The following is a 20,214-nucleotide window of genomic DNA, read 5'->3' on the forward strand; positions in this document are numbered from 1 at the left end:
CTAGTCCCAGCTATGTAGGTGTGACTCCAGTGGGACACCAGCCAAGATACCTTGGTGACAGAAACACTTGGAAAACACATCCTATAAGGGAGATGCTGAGTTCCTAGTACCCTGAATGGTATGTGGGTGTCAAGAGACAGGAGAGCTAGCTTGCACACGTCTGCTCTGGATCCGGGTAGGAGCCGGACCACAGTGAGATGAGGAACAAGTGAGGATGCTGGGTCAAGGTGGGGTACACAGGAGTAGGACCCTGTGGGTGGAGCTCCATGGCCCAAGTTGACTTGGTGTCACTGATCTGCAAGTGACTGGTTGTGGACTTTGCAGTGGACTTTGAGTACTCATGCTGCTGCTGCATCCTGGTCTGGGAGAGAGTACTGGCATTGGCTGGGAGCCTCATGGACCATGGCTGTAAGCTCTGAAGTATATCTTCTCATGTTGCATTTGTGTTTTGCTGGGCCAGAATGTTCATTGTCCTACACATAAGTCTATGACAAGCGAAGACGTTGTGGTGACCATGACTCCCCACCACCCTCTCTTGAACCACCTAGATTGTAGATACACTAGATTCTGGTCCTTGTGGTTTCCTTGGTCTGTTTGACCAGGGAAGACTGTCAAGGCCCCCTCTTGTATGAAAAGGTGGTGCATGCCATTAATGGTGACTGTGTTGATACAGACAAAGGGCTGCTTTGGTCACATGGCCACTGGAGCACTTACTAGTGAAGTGCTGAAGAGCCTAATTCGGAGTGCCTTGGAATAGCCCACTGCTTCTTTTAAAGTGGAGGCATACACTGTCCCTCGGGAGAGTTTTCACAGCATGGGTTCTGTCATGTGGGACAGGAGCCCCTTTCAGTGATGAGCGGCTCCTGCTAGTGCTCATCAGTTACATCAGCACCCAAATCTGTTGCCCTTGGTAGTGTCAGGGCAAGCTGTCTAAGGCACAGGGTTCACCCAAGAAGGCTGAGAAAGCAACCCATCAAATTCTGGCTGTCCTGGTCTACAGTTGAGCTTGTGCCAGCCAGTCTATGGCCTCCTGTTCCACTGCGAGAGTCCGGAGTCTGCGCAGAAGCTGTGTGGCCGCAGCATGCTTGGTGGATGACCAGAGTTGTGATCAAGTCGTGGTGATGTCCTACATTCAGGTCACATCTGTTTGTGGTGCCCAAGCATACTCTTAGGACACCTAAGTGGGTTCATTGTAGACATTGGAATTGGAGATTCTGGAAGGGTGAGATGGAGTGTTGAGGTGGAAGGGACACAGCCTAGAGAGATGCTTCCAGACTGTCCATTTTGAGTATTGTCATCTAAACTAGGCTCAAGCCACAGCAGACATGAGCCTTGCATGGCATGTTGAGTGCTGGGCACATTTGGTGACAACAGTGAGGTGGAGTTCTACTTCTGGCAACATGGGGGTGTTGAGCCTCTTGTTGGATTCTATAGGTTCACGATGTGACCCAAGCTGGAAGCTCAGCACCGAGCTTTCTAGACAGCACACTCATTTGTTAGTGAGTGTGCTCCTTGAATAACACCATTATGTCAGCAGCAGTGGAACAATGAGGTTGCGGTGATTCAGACACGGTTTTGGTGTACGAACAGTGAGGGCCACCTGCAGGATTTTAGTCGTGTCCTCTGCAGAACTAACAGATGCCAGTAGCTTATTCCTCCTCCAGCGGCTGACTGTGTTACCCCTTGCCAACATGTGTTGTGGAAGGCTGACCACTATCCTAATCTCTGTCTTATGGGACTGCAGCTGGCCCCTGGATCACTCCAAGTTGTAATGGGAACCCCTGCTACCCAAGAGAAATACCTGAACGCCATTCTGATGCCCATGCTCTCTCGTACAAGTGCTATGGGGGTCCTGTAGAGAGAGCTGTGGCTGTTTGCAGGTGGTGCTGAAAAGCGTGGCTGGTGGTGCATCGCCAACAGAAAGCACTTCAGCACAAGAGAATGGATTCTATTCTGAACATGTTTTGCTGGCTTGTGAGAAATTTTGCCCCTTTAGGGTCTTAAGTGTGTGCACATGGACTTTGCTTGCTAGGAATCCACACCGGGCTCTGCCTGGCTGCAGTGGGGGCCATCTGTTCTTTTGTGGTGGCCTGAATCTCTTGGTGGGAAGGGACACACTGCTTTCTGGGACATTTGGGCTGTGGGGGGGACCATGGGGATGCTCAGGATGATGAAGCATTCACTGTCACAGAGGTGAAGCCAGAGCACATGCGGAGCTAGCTGTTGAGGGATAGGACTGGCTGTCTCAAACACAAAGGGGCCAGCTGAGGGTGTGTGTGTGTGTGTGTGTGTGTGTGTGTGTGCATGCACGTGCAAGTGTGTACGTATGTATGTGTGTGTGCATGCACGTGCAAGTGTGCATGTTTGTGTATGTGTGAGTACATATTTGGGCGCATGTGTGTACTTGTGTGCATGTGTGTGTGCATGCTTGTGTGCATGTGTGTGTGCATGCTTGTGTGCATGTGTGTGTGCCTGTCTGTCCATCTTAGAATGCAGCAGCATCCTCCCAAAGCCCACAGTAGCTGCTGAGCAGACTACTAGCGTGAGTGCAAGTCCGTTCATCTCCACGTGACACACACGCTGTTCTAACACTTATTCTAGTTGTGACAGGCACACACACTTGAAATGTAGGCTCCCTCTGCAGGTGCCCACATGTGCCACGGCTTCACATGTCTATTCACCGGCAGGAGCGTGTGCACTCGGCCACAGCTCATGCTCACAGCCATTCTTCACAAATGTACACATGTATAGTTGCTGGTCTGAGGGGCACGACGGGGTTGCAGACGCCTAGGCTGCCTTCCTATGGTGGTGCTAATGGAAAAGTCACTGCTTGTGCATGGCCCTTACCAAGGGAGACCCGTGGGGAATCTGTATCTGTTGGAAGAACCCAGGAGGGAAGCTGGTCCTAGAGCCACAGAGGATACAGACTGCGACCCCGTCATGCTGGCCCTTTGGAAGCTTTTCTCTCAGAGTGACTTTTCTCTAAGGACTTGGGCTCTTCAGTAAGAGCAGCTGCTGGTGGCATTCGTGCTGTGAGGGAGGTGACCTTTACACATTTAGCTGATGCATTGCTACTTGAGAGAGTGTCTGTGGCACTGATGGTGTTAGGACCATCAGGGTGCTGAGGGGACTGCCGAGTTTCCCACTGCTTGAGGTGTGGAGACGACTTCTCTCTAGATCATAACTCTGGATTAATGTATTTTGGGAAAGGACATCTTTGGGTTGAAGAAATTCAGCACCTTTCCATGCACAAGACCCAGTAGGGAGCAGGTTGCAGTGAAGCTGTGTGTTGTGTGTGCACACGCATGAGTGTGTACACACACATGCTAGAGTGAACCCATGTAGAGACTAGGGTTAACTTTGATGTCTCCTTCAAATGCTCTTTGCTTTTAGAAATAGGGTCTGTCATTGCTCCTGGAGCTCACTGGTTTGGCCAGGCTCTGGTCAGCCAGACCCATCCATCCTCCTGTCTCTATCTTCCACTGCTAGGATTGTAGACACACACTACTGAACCCAGCTTTTTTCACATGGATGCTGGGGGTTCCGAACTCAGGTCCTCATGATTGTGTGGCAAGCCCTTTGCCTACTGAGCCATGTTCTTAGCCCTTGGTTCTGGTTTTGAAAGACACTGTCGTATTTAGTTTGCATAGTTTCCCTTAAGAGGTTGGAGAACTGATTTAGGAAACCATCCTGACTATGAGAGCATGTGGTTTGCATGCCTGCAATGGAGATGTCCAGTGAATGTGGAGAGGATAAGGAATGCAGTTTCCTACTGAGAACTTTCTAGAAGGGAGATTTTTTTTTGTACATCAGGAACATGTTCCACTCTCTGTGTTATGTTCACAGTGTCACACTGCCTCCTTGTAAGTACTTGAAGATCCTTTTGCCTGTTCTACACTGATGGGCTGTGCCCTCCTCTGGTGTCCTGTCCATTTAATTCGTCAGGGACAAACCGGAGAACTGTGGCTTTCCTTTTTGTGGTTTTCTCTTTTGCAGACACAGCAGGCAGGACCAAGTCCTATAGTACTCTCTAATGGACACAGCAAAGTGATTTTTGCAATGCAAAATAAATTCAGCAGGAAACTGAAACAAGTGTCATGGTACATGAGGGCAGGAGTGGCTTGACATGGGGGTTTTGGCACAGAGTTGCAAAGCCCATGGCACCTATGTGAAGTCACAGTTGTGTTGTTGGGCACATGTATCATGGCTCAGTTTAAACTTCATCCTCAGTACCAATAGTTCATGAGAATGCACTGTTGAAGCATTCTGGGCTGGAAGCCTTGCTGGGTAGAGCCACCTAAATGTGCTCTGTGTTCATGACATCTCATTGCAGATGGGACTGGCTAATCCTCCTTGAGACACCCTCCTGCAGATTCATCTGGAGCCCAGGCAGGGATGAGAGTGTGTGGGCAAAGTGGCTTCTCCTCTCGTGGCTTCATGTTGACTAGAGAATCATGTGTGGCAGCTCACACAGACGCTCAAACTTGGCAGACGCTGGGAGCTGGCTTCTTTGAGTCTTCAGTGCCAGGTTCGGCAGGTTAACTGCCCACTGTGTTGCTTCTGTCTCCCATAGAGATGAGCATCTAATATACACAGCCACACAACGTCTCTCTATTAGACACGTGGCAGTATTGAGTGGTGAGCTTGAATGACTTTCTCTGTTACCAGCTAGGGGTGTGTGTGTGGTTGTTTCTATAAACACTCATATGTGAGTAATATTCATGAACCACATGGAGTCATGTCTGCAAACAGGCATGGCCTGTTGAGTGTGGCAGAGGCCCAGTAGCTCCACCTCCGGGCCCCATCTTGCGGGATGCAGGATGCATACATTTAATCTCTGCTGTCTCCTAGCGGTGCCTTGCACATCTGCTCACAACATTAGCATTGGACTAATCAGAGGAGTCCAGGATTACTTGTGCGTCTGTGTGCAGGGAGTGGGGGGGCAGGTGAAGGAAAGGTGGCGTCAGGAGGTGTGTACCATTAAACGACATGTACTTACAACAGTCTTGACCTTATGGCAAAGGGACTGTCCTTATACAGTCACAAGGTTAGTGACATGGTCTTGTGTTCTTGGAAAATATTCGCAAGCAACTGCGTGATTGACACGGGCCAGTGCTATCCTAAGATACAATACCTAACCTTCCATGTGTTGGGTCCTGCGAGGGTCTAAAGAAAGCACTTCTGTTTAGGGCAGTGGTTCACGACCTTCCTAATGCTGCGACCCCTTAATACAGGATGTTGTGATGACACCAACCATAAAACTACTTTTGTAGTTACTTCATAGCTAATACTTTTTTTTTTACTGTTAGGAATTGTAGTGTAAATATCTGTGTTTTCCCGTGGTCTTAGGTGATCATTTGAAAAGGTTATTTAACTCCAAAAGGGCTTACAACCCACAGGTTGAGAATCACTGCTCTAGGGAAAAAATGTTTATTGTACGTTCACTTTGACTGAGCAGTTGTAGCTTCCCAAAACACAGGCTTACTTTTGCAAGATCAGTTACAACCGTTCTGTGTACAGCTTGCAGTACTTTCTGTGACTGTAAAACATAACAAGGCCTTCCAGAGAGTTCAGCCAGCATTCAGCTTGCTGAGTCTTTTGGCTCCTGGCAAGGGACGTCCAGGTGGTCTCTCGTCCTCAGAGCTGGAACTTGCTGAGTGTACCGGTGAATGCGTCTGAAGGGATATTTTTAGACAGGGAGAGCAGGGTAAATCCCACGAAATGTGACATCATGTTCTCCTCAGAAATCAGTCTCTGTAAACATTCCCTGATGGATCACCCTCCTGTAGGGCTCTGGTTGCTTTGCAGAGGACAGTGCCTGTTAGTGGTGAAAGTGGGTCCCGTTGCCGCCGCTCTTGACAGCAACATTGTGGAAAATTTAAATGGGTGTATTCTCTGCACTATATGTGTAGTTAAGCATTTTGGGAGATGAATCCTTTTGTGATTTCAGGGTATATCGATTGGTGTTTGCATAAGGGCAAACAAAACCTTAAGGCCTGGTGAGATGTGCTTTTCAGTGGTTTCACCAATATGCATTCCATCCAGGTCATTGTGTAAGTTCTTAGATTTCAGTAACACTGATTACCAGAGTGTTTATTTCTCCAGTGAGCAGGTAAGGAAGGGGTTTTGGGGGTGTTGTACACACTGGCCTAGGTGATGGGTAGTGAGACGGTGCAGGACAGTGCCTGCTTTCTGCTCCAGATAGGCTTTCACACACACAAAAGCAGAGGCGGACATAACAGCAGCTCGATTGATGGTATCAATCGCAGCTTGGTGGTGGTTAGGTGAGAGGCTGCAGCTAGGGCAGTGTCTGGAGTTGGGGTAAGTGACCTAGTCCACTGTAGAAACAGACTGTAGCAAAAGTGTATTTTATGCTCAACTGATAGGAAATGGGTATTTCTGTGTGGTTGTTTGTTTTCACTGCTGACAATTTCTAAAAGAATTTGAAAAAAATGTGTGTGTTAGACACCAGGGTGGCAGCGGTGGGGGGTACTTACAAGTTAGGCTCTTTGAGAAATCTCTCAACCACCTTTACACTGGACTATTCCTCAAGTTCTGGTATTCTTCAAGTTGCATGAAGACTTCCTGATTTTTGACATTGTTTATAAAAATAGCAGTTTATGAATTTTCATTTTTTTCTGGTGTTATACCTCCTCTACACCCCTCCAGTTTTCAGCTTTCTTAAGTTATTTGCAACATTGGTCTTAATGGTGATGAGGGAGGATGCTAACGTCTGGAATATGGTTGGTGTCTCAGTAGCAGTGAGCCGAACGTCTTAGGGGCGCTGTTGAATAAACAGCAGTCTCTCCATCCAGGCTGTTCAGATGAGGGTGTGGTGCAGTTCTCAGAGCCTGGAAGTGGGGCGCTCATGGAAACCTAGAAGACCAGGTTGCTGGGGAGCTGTTTCAGGAGTATAGGCTCTGCCATCAGACCACGGGGCTGCCCTGCACGGCCTGGGAGAGGACACACACACATGTTCTTATCTGGAGAGCGTCACGGAGCGGCCTGGCGCCCACTGCCCTGGCCCTGTGTTATCTTTGTGATGCTTACTTTCCTAGTGACAAGTCACTGATACAAGACTCAGAAAGTAGCCAATAGTGAACAACAAGTCACAGGAATGTGTCAGTTTCAGAGCAGGGCAGACAGGCGGGCATACATACTGGATTCCAAACTCCAACCCTGTAGTAGGTAGTGTAAATAACTAGGGGAGAGAGTGTCCATCCTTGTTCACGTTTGAGCTTCTCTGGTGGCTCCTCAGTGGGTCCTTAGCTGTGACCGCCCATCTAAATATTAAGGGAAAGAACACAGGTTTTTTTGCCCCCTCTTTTTAATACGTGTGTGTGTGTGTGTGTGTGTGTGTGTGTGTGTGTGTGTGTTCTTTCCCTCTACACCCCCCTTTCCAAATGCAGCATAGGCCAGGTGCACTTGCAAAACGAGTGTTTGCTTTTAACAGAAATGCCCAGGCTTCTTGTTCTTTGATGCCCAGAGCAGGGCGCCGTTACTCTCTCGGCATTGGCTGGGGTCTGTGTCCTTGTCCTGAGTGAAGGCGGTTCTCATGAAAGCAGCACCAGCATCCAGGTCTTCTATTAGAGTGGAAAGGACTCCTGCTCATGGAAGATTCCTGATGGTGTGAGGACACAGCAGCCTGCAGACCCTGCCCTGCGGCCTGCACACTCCGGAGCAGTGAATACATCCCTTCATGGGCCTCTGAGGGACCCTAGTCTGGGGACACTGAACCACAATTGTTAATCCTGTGCAGAGTGGTTTGTGAAGAGAGGGACTCTTCATTGTTGTTGGGGACTTCCCCCCATTTGTTCAGATAATACGTGTTTTGTCTGCAGAAGTCGGATAAGCTTGCCCAAGATGTTAATGATGTATTTTAATTCATGGCTCATAATTCTGCAGTGTGACTCTCAAGGCCCTTTCATTGTCTCCAGGAGAACAAGCCCACAGTGTCCTGCAGTACAGACGGGCAGCTCCCACATGGTGTGTGGGGTATGCTGGGTTCTGCACCCACTTCATCTCCTGGAGTTCCCAGAACTGTCCAGAGGCACGCCAAGCGTAGCTCCCTGCCTTTTCTGACTTGTCTGCCAGAGTCTCTGCACGTAGACAGGCACATTACTCTTTGGCCTTCTCTCCAGGTCAAGCTGTGTTACAGACTGATAGGCTGGTGGGGGCATTGCCCTGCCCCTCTGACCCCCTGTAGCCCGTGTTCCCGATCTCTCCCCTTGTTCACAGAGGAGGAAGCACACAGCATGTCCCCACAGCAGGCCTCTAGCTCTGGCAGAAGAGGCTTCAGAAGGACATAGATGCAGTTCACCTGGCTGGAGAAGCCAGAACAGTTAGAAGTTAGAGCCCAATGGAGTTAATGAGTGAACTGGAACTGAGCAGGTCTTACTAGAAAGCTTTGAAGGCAGCAGACTGGTTCACCTCCAGCAGATCTAACAGAGTTATAATGTCACTTCTCAGAGAGCAGGTCAGATGGGGTCCTAGTCCCCCCACCAGCAGGTCAGATGGGGTCCTAGTGCACCCCCAGCAGATCTGATGGAGTCCTAGTTTCCCTACCATTAGGTCAGATGAAGTCCTAGTCAACCCCCAACACCAGCAGGTCAGATAGAGACCTAGTCCTCCCCCCCAAGCAGGTCAGATGGAGTCCTAGTTGCCCCACAATACCAGCAGGTCAGATGGAGTCCTAGTCCCCCCCAACAACAGCAGGTCAGTTGAGTCCTGCTGTTTCCCCACCACCTGATTTGATGGGGTTCCTTGACTTTTGGTTTCTTCTGTCCAGACCTTTGTTCTTCCTCTTAATACAGTTTCAGACAAACTGGGAGCAGGGTTGCTTTGGAAATGAGTGGGTATCAGGACATATTTCAAAGTTGGCTTTCTCATTCCTTCCTTAGGGTGACATTCTGGTAGTGTGAGCTTTGCTAGTTTTGGGGAAAACAGGGAAACCATGCAGCCTTTGTTCTGTACTGGTTCCATTCACAGGCAGAGTGCTGAGGCGGCTTGTCTGCTTTAACTTTTTGTAAAAGTGCATACAAACCCTGGCACGGCTGCATTCAGCTAGTCAGGAGAGTGTCATTTAAGATGTCCGAGGAAAACCTCAGGGCTGTCCTGGGTGGACCCTGCTTCCTTGTTTTGCGTGCAGTTGCCTCTTGTTCTGGGTGGGGAGGGCTTTGTGGCTGGGGTTGGAGGAGGGGTCTGGAAACATCCCCCTCAAAATTGAGAGACCACTGTTCGTTTGAACAGACCCTGAGTTTTGAGACGTTTTCACATTGTAGTTAGGGAAAGATAATTTCCCAAACTGTATTCCTGAGCACCCAGCTTCTTTGTGCTTATGTGGAGGGCGTGATGCGGAGATGGAGATGGGCCCAGTATAGGAGTGGAAATGAGGAAGGTTCCAGAGTGTTTCCACTTTCCTGTGCTTCTTACCTGAGTGGCATCTGAGGCTTGCATAATGTCTTCCTGGATAAATTCCAGTTCCATGCAAACAGGAGGACTAATGGTACCTACTCAGTGACTACTAGATCCAGTGTCCTGGGCATCTGTAAATTTGTAGAGTACCTTCAAGTCGTTCATCATACGTTTGACCCAGAAGTATGTTCCTCAAGCGTCACTTGATATGGAGACCATACTAAAGTTGGTTTTTATGAAGTGTCCTGGTGTTGAGTATGTTGGCTATGTGTTGTGGGTATTTCTGGTCCCGGGTGAGCTTTTTAACTGTGCCGAGTAACCTGGTGTAGGGTAAGTTAAAAGGGCCCTAGAGGTTCATTAGTCATTAGATGTATCTCAGGGTTGTCCCAAACTGCTGCTTTGTCCCCTTGAATTTAAATGCTGTTAATGCCAGTGACCAGGTGTCATTGACTACTTCAATGACATTTTGTTCATTCATTTGGAAGTCACTCACTGAAAGCCTCTGAGGTGCTGAGGACCCATGCCGAGTGCTGGATGTCACAGCTCACGTGCATTAAAATCTAACCCAGCCAAACATTTATAGGATTCGTAGCTTTACCGTCCCTGCATGTTGAAGATGGAGAGATGGACTGAGAAAGAGAGAGGCAGGGATACTTGTTTGGGTCATACCATGATCTGAGTGGACCGCAGAACTCGGTGTTGATCCAGGTGGTCTGCTGTTCTTTCACAACCTGTTGTCAAGCAGTGCTGTATGTCAGGGGCTGAGGTGGTCAGGAAGGCTGTACCTGGGACAGTGGGTAGGACAGTTTTACTACTGGGGGCTTGAGTCCTGGAGATATTCAGGGTTAGGTGCAGGGCACAGGGGCACGAGGCTCGGGTGCAGGGCACAGGGCTGCAGGATGCAGGGTTCAGGCATGGCATAGGGCTCCGGGCGCAGGGTGCTGGGGCAGGCGTGCAGATACAGCAGGGACCAGACAGCTCCTTGTAGACCAAGCTAAGGTGTTCTGTGCTCATGGCGAGGGCTGGAAAGGCCCATGAAGTCTGTGAGGTTGGTGGCACTGTACCCTTGGGGGCATGTATAGATAGGAGGTGGGGTGACTGTGTGCTGTACTCTGGACAGTCCCTTGCTTGGGGAGTTAGCAGAACATATGCTCTGGGGCAATGTTATGGTTGGTGGTGGGGTTCAGAGTAAACTAGGGAGATGCATGTGGTGGGGGTCAGAGTTGCCTGGGGAGATGCATACTTGTCATGTATGAGGCTCCGGGAAGGCCTGTGCTTGTGATTGATAAAGGGGCCAGGGACTGGTCCTGATACTTAGAGTCCAGCCACATCGTTTGGAATCCCAGATGTAGTTCCCTCGCAGGAGCTTGTCAATTCTCACAAATGGAGCATCTCTCCATCTGGGCCTTCTTGAAACATCTCCTGGTCCTGCCAGCACTTGGCCAGCAATCTCTTGGTCCTGCCGGCCCATGACCAGCAATCTCTTGGTCCTGCCGGCACATGGCCAGCAATCTCTTGGTCCTGCCGGCACATGGCCAGCAATCTCTTGGTCCTGCCGGCCCATGACCAGCAATCTCTTGGTCCTGCCGGCACATGACCAGCAATCTCTTGGTCCTGCCGGCACATGGCCAGCAATCTCTTGGTCCTGCCGGCACATGGCCAGCAATCTCTTGGTCCTGCCGGCACATGGCCAGCAATCTCTTGGTCCTGCCGGCACATGGCCAGCAATCTCTTGGTCCTGCCGGCCCATGGCCAGCATGCTGTGTGTAATGGGGGTTTGTGGTTGCTGCACCGGCTGATCTTGGAACACCCTCTGTCACCTTTCCTTGCTCAGTTCCTGCCCGTCCCAGCCTGCTCAGCTTGCCAGGACCCGAGTGCTGTGAGGCATCTTCTTGTGTTTGCCGAGGTGGGTGCTTGGCAGTGGGGGGCACATGGTCAGTCTTGGGGCACTGAGAGTGAGTCAGTGTCTCACATTGTTCTGCAACTGGCCTGTAGTCCAATTGCACCTTGTTTCCTTTCCCATGGGCATCTGGGGTTTTGCTTCAGAGTGCTTATCCCCCGTCCATGGAGTAATCCCAGGTCCACCTGTGGCTGATGACCAGGCAGGGGCGAGTGGGGAGCGACTTGTCTGTGCTAAAGGGTTGTAGGGCTTGTCATTGGAGTCATCTGTAGTTGGCATGGTGCCCAGAAGTTAACTCTATTTCCAGTCTATGGAGTGTGATACCCGGGCAGTCTTCGCCTAACTGAGGCAGCTGGGTGACACGGAGAACTGGAAAAGCTTTCTGTGTGAGGTGTTGCAGCCTGATGGTCTCAGATCCAGGGAGAGTCTCTTGACCTACCTATGTCACCTGGGTGACCAAGGTCAGAAGAAGCTGTTGCAGTGTCACAGTTTGGTGCTGTCAGGCCTGGGCTGTGCTGTTCATGTAATTTTTTTTCAAAGTTTAGTCATACAGTTCCTTTCTCTCCATCTCCTGTATATATATTTTTAAAATCTAAGACACATTGTTATTTTTCTTTCCCCTATTAAAAATGTGATTATCTAACTTTTGTAAAAAAAATACACTTTTAGAAATTATACAAAGCACATTTTTAAACTTAAAAAATTTTTTTTTGGTTTTTCAAGAGAGGGTTTCTCTGTGTAGCCCTGGTTGTCCTGGAATCCACTCTGTAGATCAGGCTGGTCTCAAACTTAGAGATCTGCCTGCTTCTGCCTCCCAAGTGCTGGGATTAAAGGCATGTGCCTTCACTGCAAAGCCATTCTCTGAGACAACTTGCACACATTGGAAATCTATTTTAAAATGCCAGATAGCCGAAACAATTTGTTACCGTCTTGCCTTGTCTAATTCTGAGTTTCAGCCTTGGGAAAAAATTGGTGTATGTTATACAAAACCCACAAAGTGTTTCACTTGAGCCCTGGTGTCCTCACGGTAGCAGAACACACCACTCTTGTTCTCCTCCTCATGCTTGTGCGGCTCTGGACACCTCCGTCACCCTTGTGTAGGTAGCAGGCTAGCGTGTATTGGCTGATTGCTTGCAGGTTGACATGCGCTATGAGAGCCCTGGCTATCCAGATGGTGCTGACTGTCTGGTTAAACTGTCTGGTAGTCACAGGCTACCACATGTGTGTGAGCCACTTCCTGTCAGGTAAGACTGAGGTAGGAAAATCACTGGAGACTGTCCTAGCCACTGAGGCCTTGGGCTTTAAGGACAGAAGGTTGGTATGGGTGGTTGGACTGTCCTGTGATTGCTTCATCCAGCCCGTCAGTTCTGAGATTAGTATCTATGGTCAGTTTTGCAAATGACACTCTTGATTAATAGCAATTTGTACCTGTAGCCAGAGGAAGGAGTACAGGGATCTGTTGGTCTGGCCCCTGAGGGACCCTATGAGGATCTGTGGTAGAATTAGGTTTTGCCGAGGCACTGGTCTCCAGCCTGCAAAGGGGGAATGGTAGCTCATCCTCTGGTCAGAGTGGCTAGGTCCCCATGCATCACTCCTCAGATAATGGTGTCTGGGCTTGATTGTGGGCACTGTGCTCTCTGCCCTTCTGCATGGCTGTTATTTTCTCTTCTGTGTCATTGGTGCTCAGAAATTCTCCCCGGTGGTTCTCCTGGCTTTACTTCCGGGCTGATTTTTGAGGGCCTGGTAGGCGGTAGTAAGAAGGCTGTGCTGCCTGTGGCTCAGAGGACCTGCCCTGAGTGAGTATCTGATGGCCTTCATTACTGGCCCTGGCTAGAGCTGTGAACTAGTTTTGGGGATGGCTAGGTAGAAAATGGAAGCTGGTTAACCCCCCCCCCCAGTCTCTGGGCTGGTGAGTGCAGGAGTCCATCTGTGACTGGGGTGGTGGGGATGTTGGAGTCAGACCAAGCATTGGGGCGTTAAGGAGGAGAGATAGGCGTGTATCGGTGAGCGAGCAGAGCCCTTTTTGAAGGTCCTCTGGGTACACATGGCTCTGTCATGTGTCATTTGCTTCCATTATCAAGGGTGGGAGGTGCAGGAGAAGCAAGGGGGCGGGGACAAGGCTAGCTGGGCAGTGCTGCTGTGGAGGTGGGGGTCCACACCACACACCTGTGCCCGAGGCTGCACAGGTGTCTGCAGAGGGCATGCTGGCTATGATGCCTGCACCTGCAGACCTTCATGCTGCAGGTGTTCACTTTAGTCTGGGTGCCCTGTGGCTATTTTTCTGGGTCTTTTCTAGGGCTCTGGATGTGACTGTTCAATTCTCTTAGGTTCTGAGTTGCACTGGGCACCCTTGTTGAACACGTGTTAGCTCACTGGAGTCTGAAAGTCCTTTAGGTACATTCCCACCAAGATTTTGTCTTCTTTCCCATAACTTATCACTGTATGATTCTCTAAACGTATTTGATCCTTAAGTTACATGTAAATGTTTTTCCATTAATATTTTTATGTTTCCCATTTAGCATTTTTAGGGTTACGGAGGTAATATCTGAGAAAAGGTAGTACTTCCTAGGTATTGTTTGTCTTTTGTATTAAGTCTTTGTAAATAACTGTACAGCCATATAAAACTCCTTGATGATATTGCTTAAATTGGGTTGTCATTGAGACATGGTCAGGATCACCTTCTTTGAGAAGCTCATATATTTTACCTTACTTTGGAGCCAGTGAGCTTTGGACACCGTCCCTGCTGTTTTGCTCACTAGGTAGTCTGTGGAGGAACCAGGAAGGCACGCCTTCTAGGGGGCTGTCCCGCCTGGCCTCTGTACATTCACTTAGATGTTCTGAGGACCTGTAGGGGGCACTGCCTAGCCTGGCCTGCCTGTGTCCATTTAGGTTGCTTGGGAATCTGTAGGGGGCGCTGCCTAGCCTGGCCTGTGTGTGTCCATTTAGTTGTCCTAGAGACCTGTAGGGGTCGCTGCCTAGCCTGGTCTGCCAATGTCCATTTAGGTTCCTTCCAGATCTGTAGGGGGTTTCTACCCTGCATGCTTGGGCATGTGCTGTGACAGCAGGCTCTGGAGGGGAAAGCCCTTCCAACAGGCACAACAGCTGTTCTGTGGCAGGCAGCCGGGTCCCAGTCCATCTCATGGCTCCTGCCAGCCGTGGGTGGTCTGGGTTCTCTCCTCAGTTCCATCTGTGTCTTAAGGTCACTCTCAGATTTTTACCTTGTGTATTTGTGGCCATGCTGCACTCAGAATCCCCAGTTCCTGAGAGGGTGCCTGGATGATGCCTGCTGTACCCAATGGTCTGCAGCTCGTGCTCCCTCTGTTGGTCAATAGTCTCCTTCTTGGCTTTATCTCAGCAAATAATTCAGGGTTTGTCCAGAGCAGGCAAGGAGCTGTTACCTAAGGCTCTTTGGGAAGCGACCCTGTGTTCTTGGTTAAGATAAGTGTGAGTGTGCAGCTAGACTAAAATGAAAACTTTGTGTTCTGTAAAATTCTGCAACCCTGAAGTGTGTGGGTGAGACATGTCTCAGCACCATGTCCCCTGATCTGCACTGGACATAGGTATGTAGGCTGCCAGGGTTAAGTGTCTGTCATGTAACTGGTAGGACCCAAGAAGGAACCTGCCTCTTACTCACTGGTGGGTGGATAGGTGTGGAATTGGAGTCATGATGTGTGAACTTAACAAGTCTTGGGCATCTTTTGGTCGTTGTTAGGGCTAGGGTTTGAATCTGAGTCAGGACACAGTGAGTCAGGAAGGAGACCACAGCCGTTTGGTTGAAGGGGCCCTTCCTGGAGTTTGGACTTGGTCCTGCGACTGCAGCTTAGGGTTCTTTGGATACCTGGGAGCAAGGAGTCAGGTGGAAGGAAATGATAGGCTAGGCCAGATAAGTGTGGTGGCGTGGTCTGTGGCTGTCCTTGTAGCCAGCACATGTACAGGGGAGCTGCCACAGAAGATGGCTGCCGTGGCCTTGGGAGCCTGGTGTTTCTGCCTTGTGTCACTGTCCGTTCCTAGTGGAGGGCTCACCTCCCAGGGTTGAGACCAGTTGTGCGTTTTTAGCTCCTGTCATCCATCTCTGAGGCTCAGGGGCCGTGGGCTCCTGATTCAGCCAGGCTGCTTTCCATCTTTTACTGGAATTCTCTTGACCCTGTTGCCGTACATCCTCTTGTGCAGAAGCCTGCGTTTCTCTATGCTCGCAGAAACACCTTTCCATCGTTTTTTTTTAAAGGTGTACTCTTTTGGTTACTTTAGCATGAACTATTAACTTTCATCACAGGGCAAACAGCTCTGGATTCAGACTGGTTGATTTTCATGGTGGAGTTTGCAGAATTGAGCACAGTCAACACTGTGCACTTGATTACATAGGATGCCGTGTTTACAGGGTTTGTGTCTCTGTTACAGGTGCTTGCTGCCATCGGCTACATCACAGAATATGCACCTACTCATCACAAATACCTCTCTCCCCTCCGGGCAGCAAGAGCCCCTCTGAAAATGGAGAGCTAAGACACGCCTTTAGGCCCTCACGACACAAGGCTGTACTGTGACACCCACATCACTGTCCAAATGGATCGCAGCAGAGAGGCTGAGATGGAGCTGAGGAGAGGACCCAGCCCACCCAGGGCTGGCAGGAGCCACGAGGTGGATGGGGACAAGGCTGCGTGCCACAGCTGCTGCATCTGTGGCAAGAGCTTTCCGTTCCAGAGCTCACTGTCGCAGCATATGCGCAAGCACACGGGAGAGAAGCCCTACAAGTGTCCCTACTGTGATCACAGGGCTTCTCAGAAAGGTAACCTCAAGATTCACATCCGAAGCCACCGTACAGGGACTTTGATTCAGGGGCATGAGCCAGAGGCAAGCGAAGCTCAGCTGGGTGAGATGCGTGTGTCTGAGGGCCTGGATGGGTGTGCCAGTCCTACCAAGAGCACCTCAGCCTGCAACCGCATGCTGAACGGGGCCGTGCCGACGGACAACAGCAAGATCCTGCTCAGGAGCAGCCGCAAGGAGGCGGAGGGGGCTGCCCAGGAAGACGCAGAGGCCATGGTGCAGTGTTCCTTCTGTAAGAGCCGGTTTGAACGCAAGAAGGACCTGGAGCTGCATGTGCACCAGGCCCACAAGCCATTTAAGTGCCGGCTGTGCAGCTACGTCACCTTGCGGGAGGAATCTCTGCTGAGCCACATCGAGAGGGACCACATCACTGCGCAGGTGCCCAACGGCGGCAGCGAGGCCTGTGTGGAGAACGGCAAACCCGAGCTGAGCCCCGGCGAGTTTCCATGTGAGGTGTGTGGCCAGGCTTTCAGCCAGACCTGGTTCCTGAAGGCACACATGAAGAAACACCGGGGCTCCTTTGACCATGGTTGCCACATCTGTGGCCGGAGATTCAAAGAGCCATGGTTCCTCAAGAACCACATGAAGGCACATGGACCCAAGGCAGGAAACAAGAACAGGCCCAAGAATGAGCTGGACCCCATTGCCACCATTAACAATGTGGTGCAGGAGGAGGTCATCGTCGCCGGCCTGTCCCTCTACGAGGTCTGCACAAAGTGCGGGAACCTGTTTACAAACCTGGACAGCTTGAATGCCCATAATGCCATACACCGCAAAGTGGAAGCCAGCCGGACACGAGCCCCGGCTGAGGAGGGGGACACAGAGGGCCCCCTGGACACCAAGCAGTTCTTTTTACAGTGCCTGAACCTGACACCATATGTGGCTGGTGACATGTCCCCCAGTGGGCAGGCTGGACGGCGGGTGGCTGAGTTGGATCCCGTCAACAGCTATCAGGCCTGGCAGCTAGCCACCAGGGGCAAGGTGGCGGAGCCAGCCGAGTACCTCAAGTATGGGACCTGGGATGAAGCTCTGTCCGGGGATGTGGCCTTTGACAAGGACAAGCGTGAGTATATACTGGTGAACCAGGAGAAACGAAAGCGTGAACAGGATGCCCCTTCTACCCAGGGCCCCCCCAGGAAGAGGGCCAGTGTACCTGGGGACCCCATGCTTCCTGGACACCTTGACCCCCGGCCAGCCTCACGGCCCAACCGCCGGGCTGCGGCCACTACTGGCCAGGGCAAGTCCTCTGAGTGCTTCGAGTGCGGCAAGATCTTCCGCACCTACCACCAGATGGTGCTCCACTCCCGTGTGCACCGCCGTGCACGCCGTGACAGGGATCCTGAAGGGGACAGGGCAGTGCGTGCCCGCTGCGGTTCACTCAGCGAGGGTGATTCAGCTTCCCAACCAAGCAGCCCTGGCTCAGCCTGCGCCATCGCTGACTCCCCAGGCTCTGGCCTGGCCGAAGAGGTGGTGGATGACAGTGGTGAAGAGGCTGTGTCTGAACCCGCATCAGGTGAGCAGGGTTCCTGGGTGGATCAGGTTCAATAGCTCATGCAACCCTTCACTCAGCTGGCCTTGCGGCAAGGCCGTCTTGCTGGAGGGACTTGCATCCTCAGGTGTGCCTATGCTTTAATGGCCTGGTACCCTACCTCTGGTTCCAGCTCAGAGTCCAGTGTCCAAGTGGCCATGAATTCGGGCATCCTGCACTTAGTGGTCATGGAGTTGGCACAGTGTAAGCGATGCTGTCAGCTCCTCTCGTCTCCTTTTGCTCCTGACTTACTAATGCTGCACTAATGAACGTTTGGTTTCTTGAGTCTCTGGTCTCTTCTGGGTGTCTGAAGTCTCTGAGGAGTGATTCCTAGGCTCCTCTGAAACGGTTTTCTCTTCTCCGCTTCTGTCAGAACAGGGTTCTTGCTATATGACACAAATATGCACACGTGTGTGCACGCTCCACATACACACAGACACCACATATAAACACCCATACACATACTTGTTCATATACAAACAAGCACAAGCACACATGTGTATACAAAACATGCACCTACACCTACACATGTGTATACATCATATACATACACAGCACACACATTCATGGAAACATGCCATAGGTAGTGTGGCTCCCATAGGCTCATATATTTGAATGCTAAGTCATCAGGGAGTGTGGCACTATTTGAAAAGGATTACAAGGGGTGGTCTTATTGGAGTGGGTGTGGCCTTGTAGGAGGTGTGTCACTGGGGTAGGCTTTGAGGTTTCAGAAGCTCACGCCAGGCCCAGTGTTTCTCTCTTTTTCTGTCTTCTGCCTGTGGATGAGGACATAAAACTCTCCACTCCAGTGGAATGCTTACCTGGATGTCACCATGCTCGCTGTTATGATGTAATAGACGAACCCTCTCAATTGTAAGCAAGCCTCCAGTCAAATGCTTTCTTTTATAAGAGTGTCTGTGGTCATGGTGTCTCTTCACACAGTAGAACAGTGACTAAGACAGACACAGCAAACACAAACACACAAACATGCATATATATATATATACATATATGCATGGATACGTGTGTTCAGACATAACATACATCCACAAATATACACTTACTCTGCACAAACAAGCACATATTAATATACACAAACATGAACGTGTATGTAACATCCGAGCATGGAAAAGCTATACATAGACACCCCAGGCAACACATGTAAAAACACATACATATGCCGGGCGGTGGTGGCACATACCTTTAATCCCAGCACTTGGGAGGCACAGGCAGGCGGATCTCTGTGAGTTTGAGGCCAGGCTGGTCCAACAGCCTCCAAAACAATACAGAGAAACCCTGTCTTGTAAAACCAAAAAAAAAAAAAACCCACATACATATACATAAGCATGCCTGTGCATACAAATACAGGGAAGCACAGACACAAAAATATACATGTATACTTGCTTATGCACGCATCACAACACATGCATGAACACATGACATGTGGGGATGATAAACACATAACACTTGTTGATGTACAGTCATACATACTCACATATTTAGCATGTACCACATATGCCATGAGCTTGTTTTTACACACACACACACAAACACACACATACACACACACTCACGAAATATGCACGCTCATGTACACACACTTTTAATGGCAGGCATCTTTGTGTAGTTATAATTAATCTCCTCGGATTCTGGTAACCCGTGGCCTTAGAGACTATTAATTGGAACAGATTTCTTCTCAAATAACAGCCATGAAAATGTTTCCAGATCCCTGACTTGACATTTTCATGATTTTCCCATTTTAAAAATCAGTTTTAAGCATTTTGGTGCTGCCTTTGTTACTTTGCCCACAAGTTTCCGTGAGGAAAAGGCGATGCTTGAGGGGCGGACCCTGTGAGTGGACACATCCAGGGTGCCCTGTGGTCTCGCAGCTGGTGGACACCGTTGCTCTTATTTGAAGTTGGGCGCTCACTGTCAGAGGAGCCCATCACAGAACTGTTAGGTCTGCAGCAAGGAAGAGGCCCTGGGAGCAGAAAACAGGCTATGTTTCCTCACTCGGGGCTCAGTTGAAGCCCTTCTGCATTTCTCGAAGTACAAAGTCTGGTAAGATGTAGTAGCCCCCAGTTGACCTTTTTGAATTTTAGCCCCCCTCTTTTTTATTTTGTATGCCCATGTATTTTACTGCTGGTGTTTTGGTCTGACTGTTTCATTATGTGCATCTTGGGTAAAATATTAGGGAAGCACTGTATCTTTTTTCCACTCTTTGGAAAAGAATTGTTTTTATAGTAATAGGGATAGAACCTATGGCCTTGTGTGTGAGGTGAGCACTCTCCCAGTGAGTGACATTGCCAACGTCTTTACTTTTTGAGACAAGGTCTTGCTGAGGTGTGGAGGCAAGCCTTGAACTCACTCTGTACCCGAGCTGGCCTTAAACTCCTTAGCCTCCTGAGTAGTTGAGGTTATAGGCTTTCATCACCAGATCCAGCAGACATGGAAGCTTCTGAATCTAGCCCCCATTCTCTGGGAGGAAGTGGCTGTGGCCCCTTCAGAGCCAAGATGAGCTTTGCTTTAAAAATGTTTTTTTTCTTTTCTT

General features: G+C 50.0%; 1 protein-coding gene across 7 annotated transcripts in view; it reads left to right on the forward strand.

Moving 5' to 3' along the window:
- The window catches only part of Znf516 (zinc finger protein 516), a 90,794-nt gene that overhangs the window by 28,528 nt on the left and 42,052 nt on the right, over positions 1-20,214 (forward strand). For all 7 annotated transcript variants that reach the window (XM_040757798.1, XM_005065402.4, XM_040757800.1 and 4 more), the window contains exon 2: positions 15,713-17,648. In XM_040757798.1, the coding sequence (XP_040613732.1) occupies positions 15,875-17,648 (1,774 nt within the window). In that variant the 5' untranslated portion in view covers positions 15,713-15,874. The remainder of the gene's footprint in view (positions 1-15,712; positions 17,649-20,214) is intronic.

The sequence above is a fragment of the Mesocricetus auratus genome, unplaced genomic scaffold, assembly GCF_017639785.1.
Source record: "Mesocricetus auratus isolate SY011 unplaced genomic scaffold, BCM_Maur_2.0 Super-Scaffold_100015, whole genome shotgun sequence".
NCBI lineage: Eukaryota > Metazoa > Chordata > Mammalia > Rodentia > Cricetidae > Mesocricetus > Mesocricetus auratus.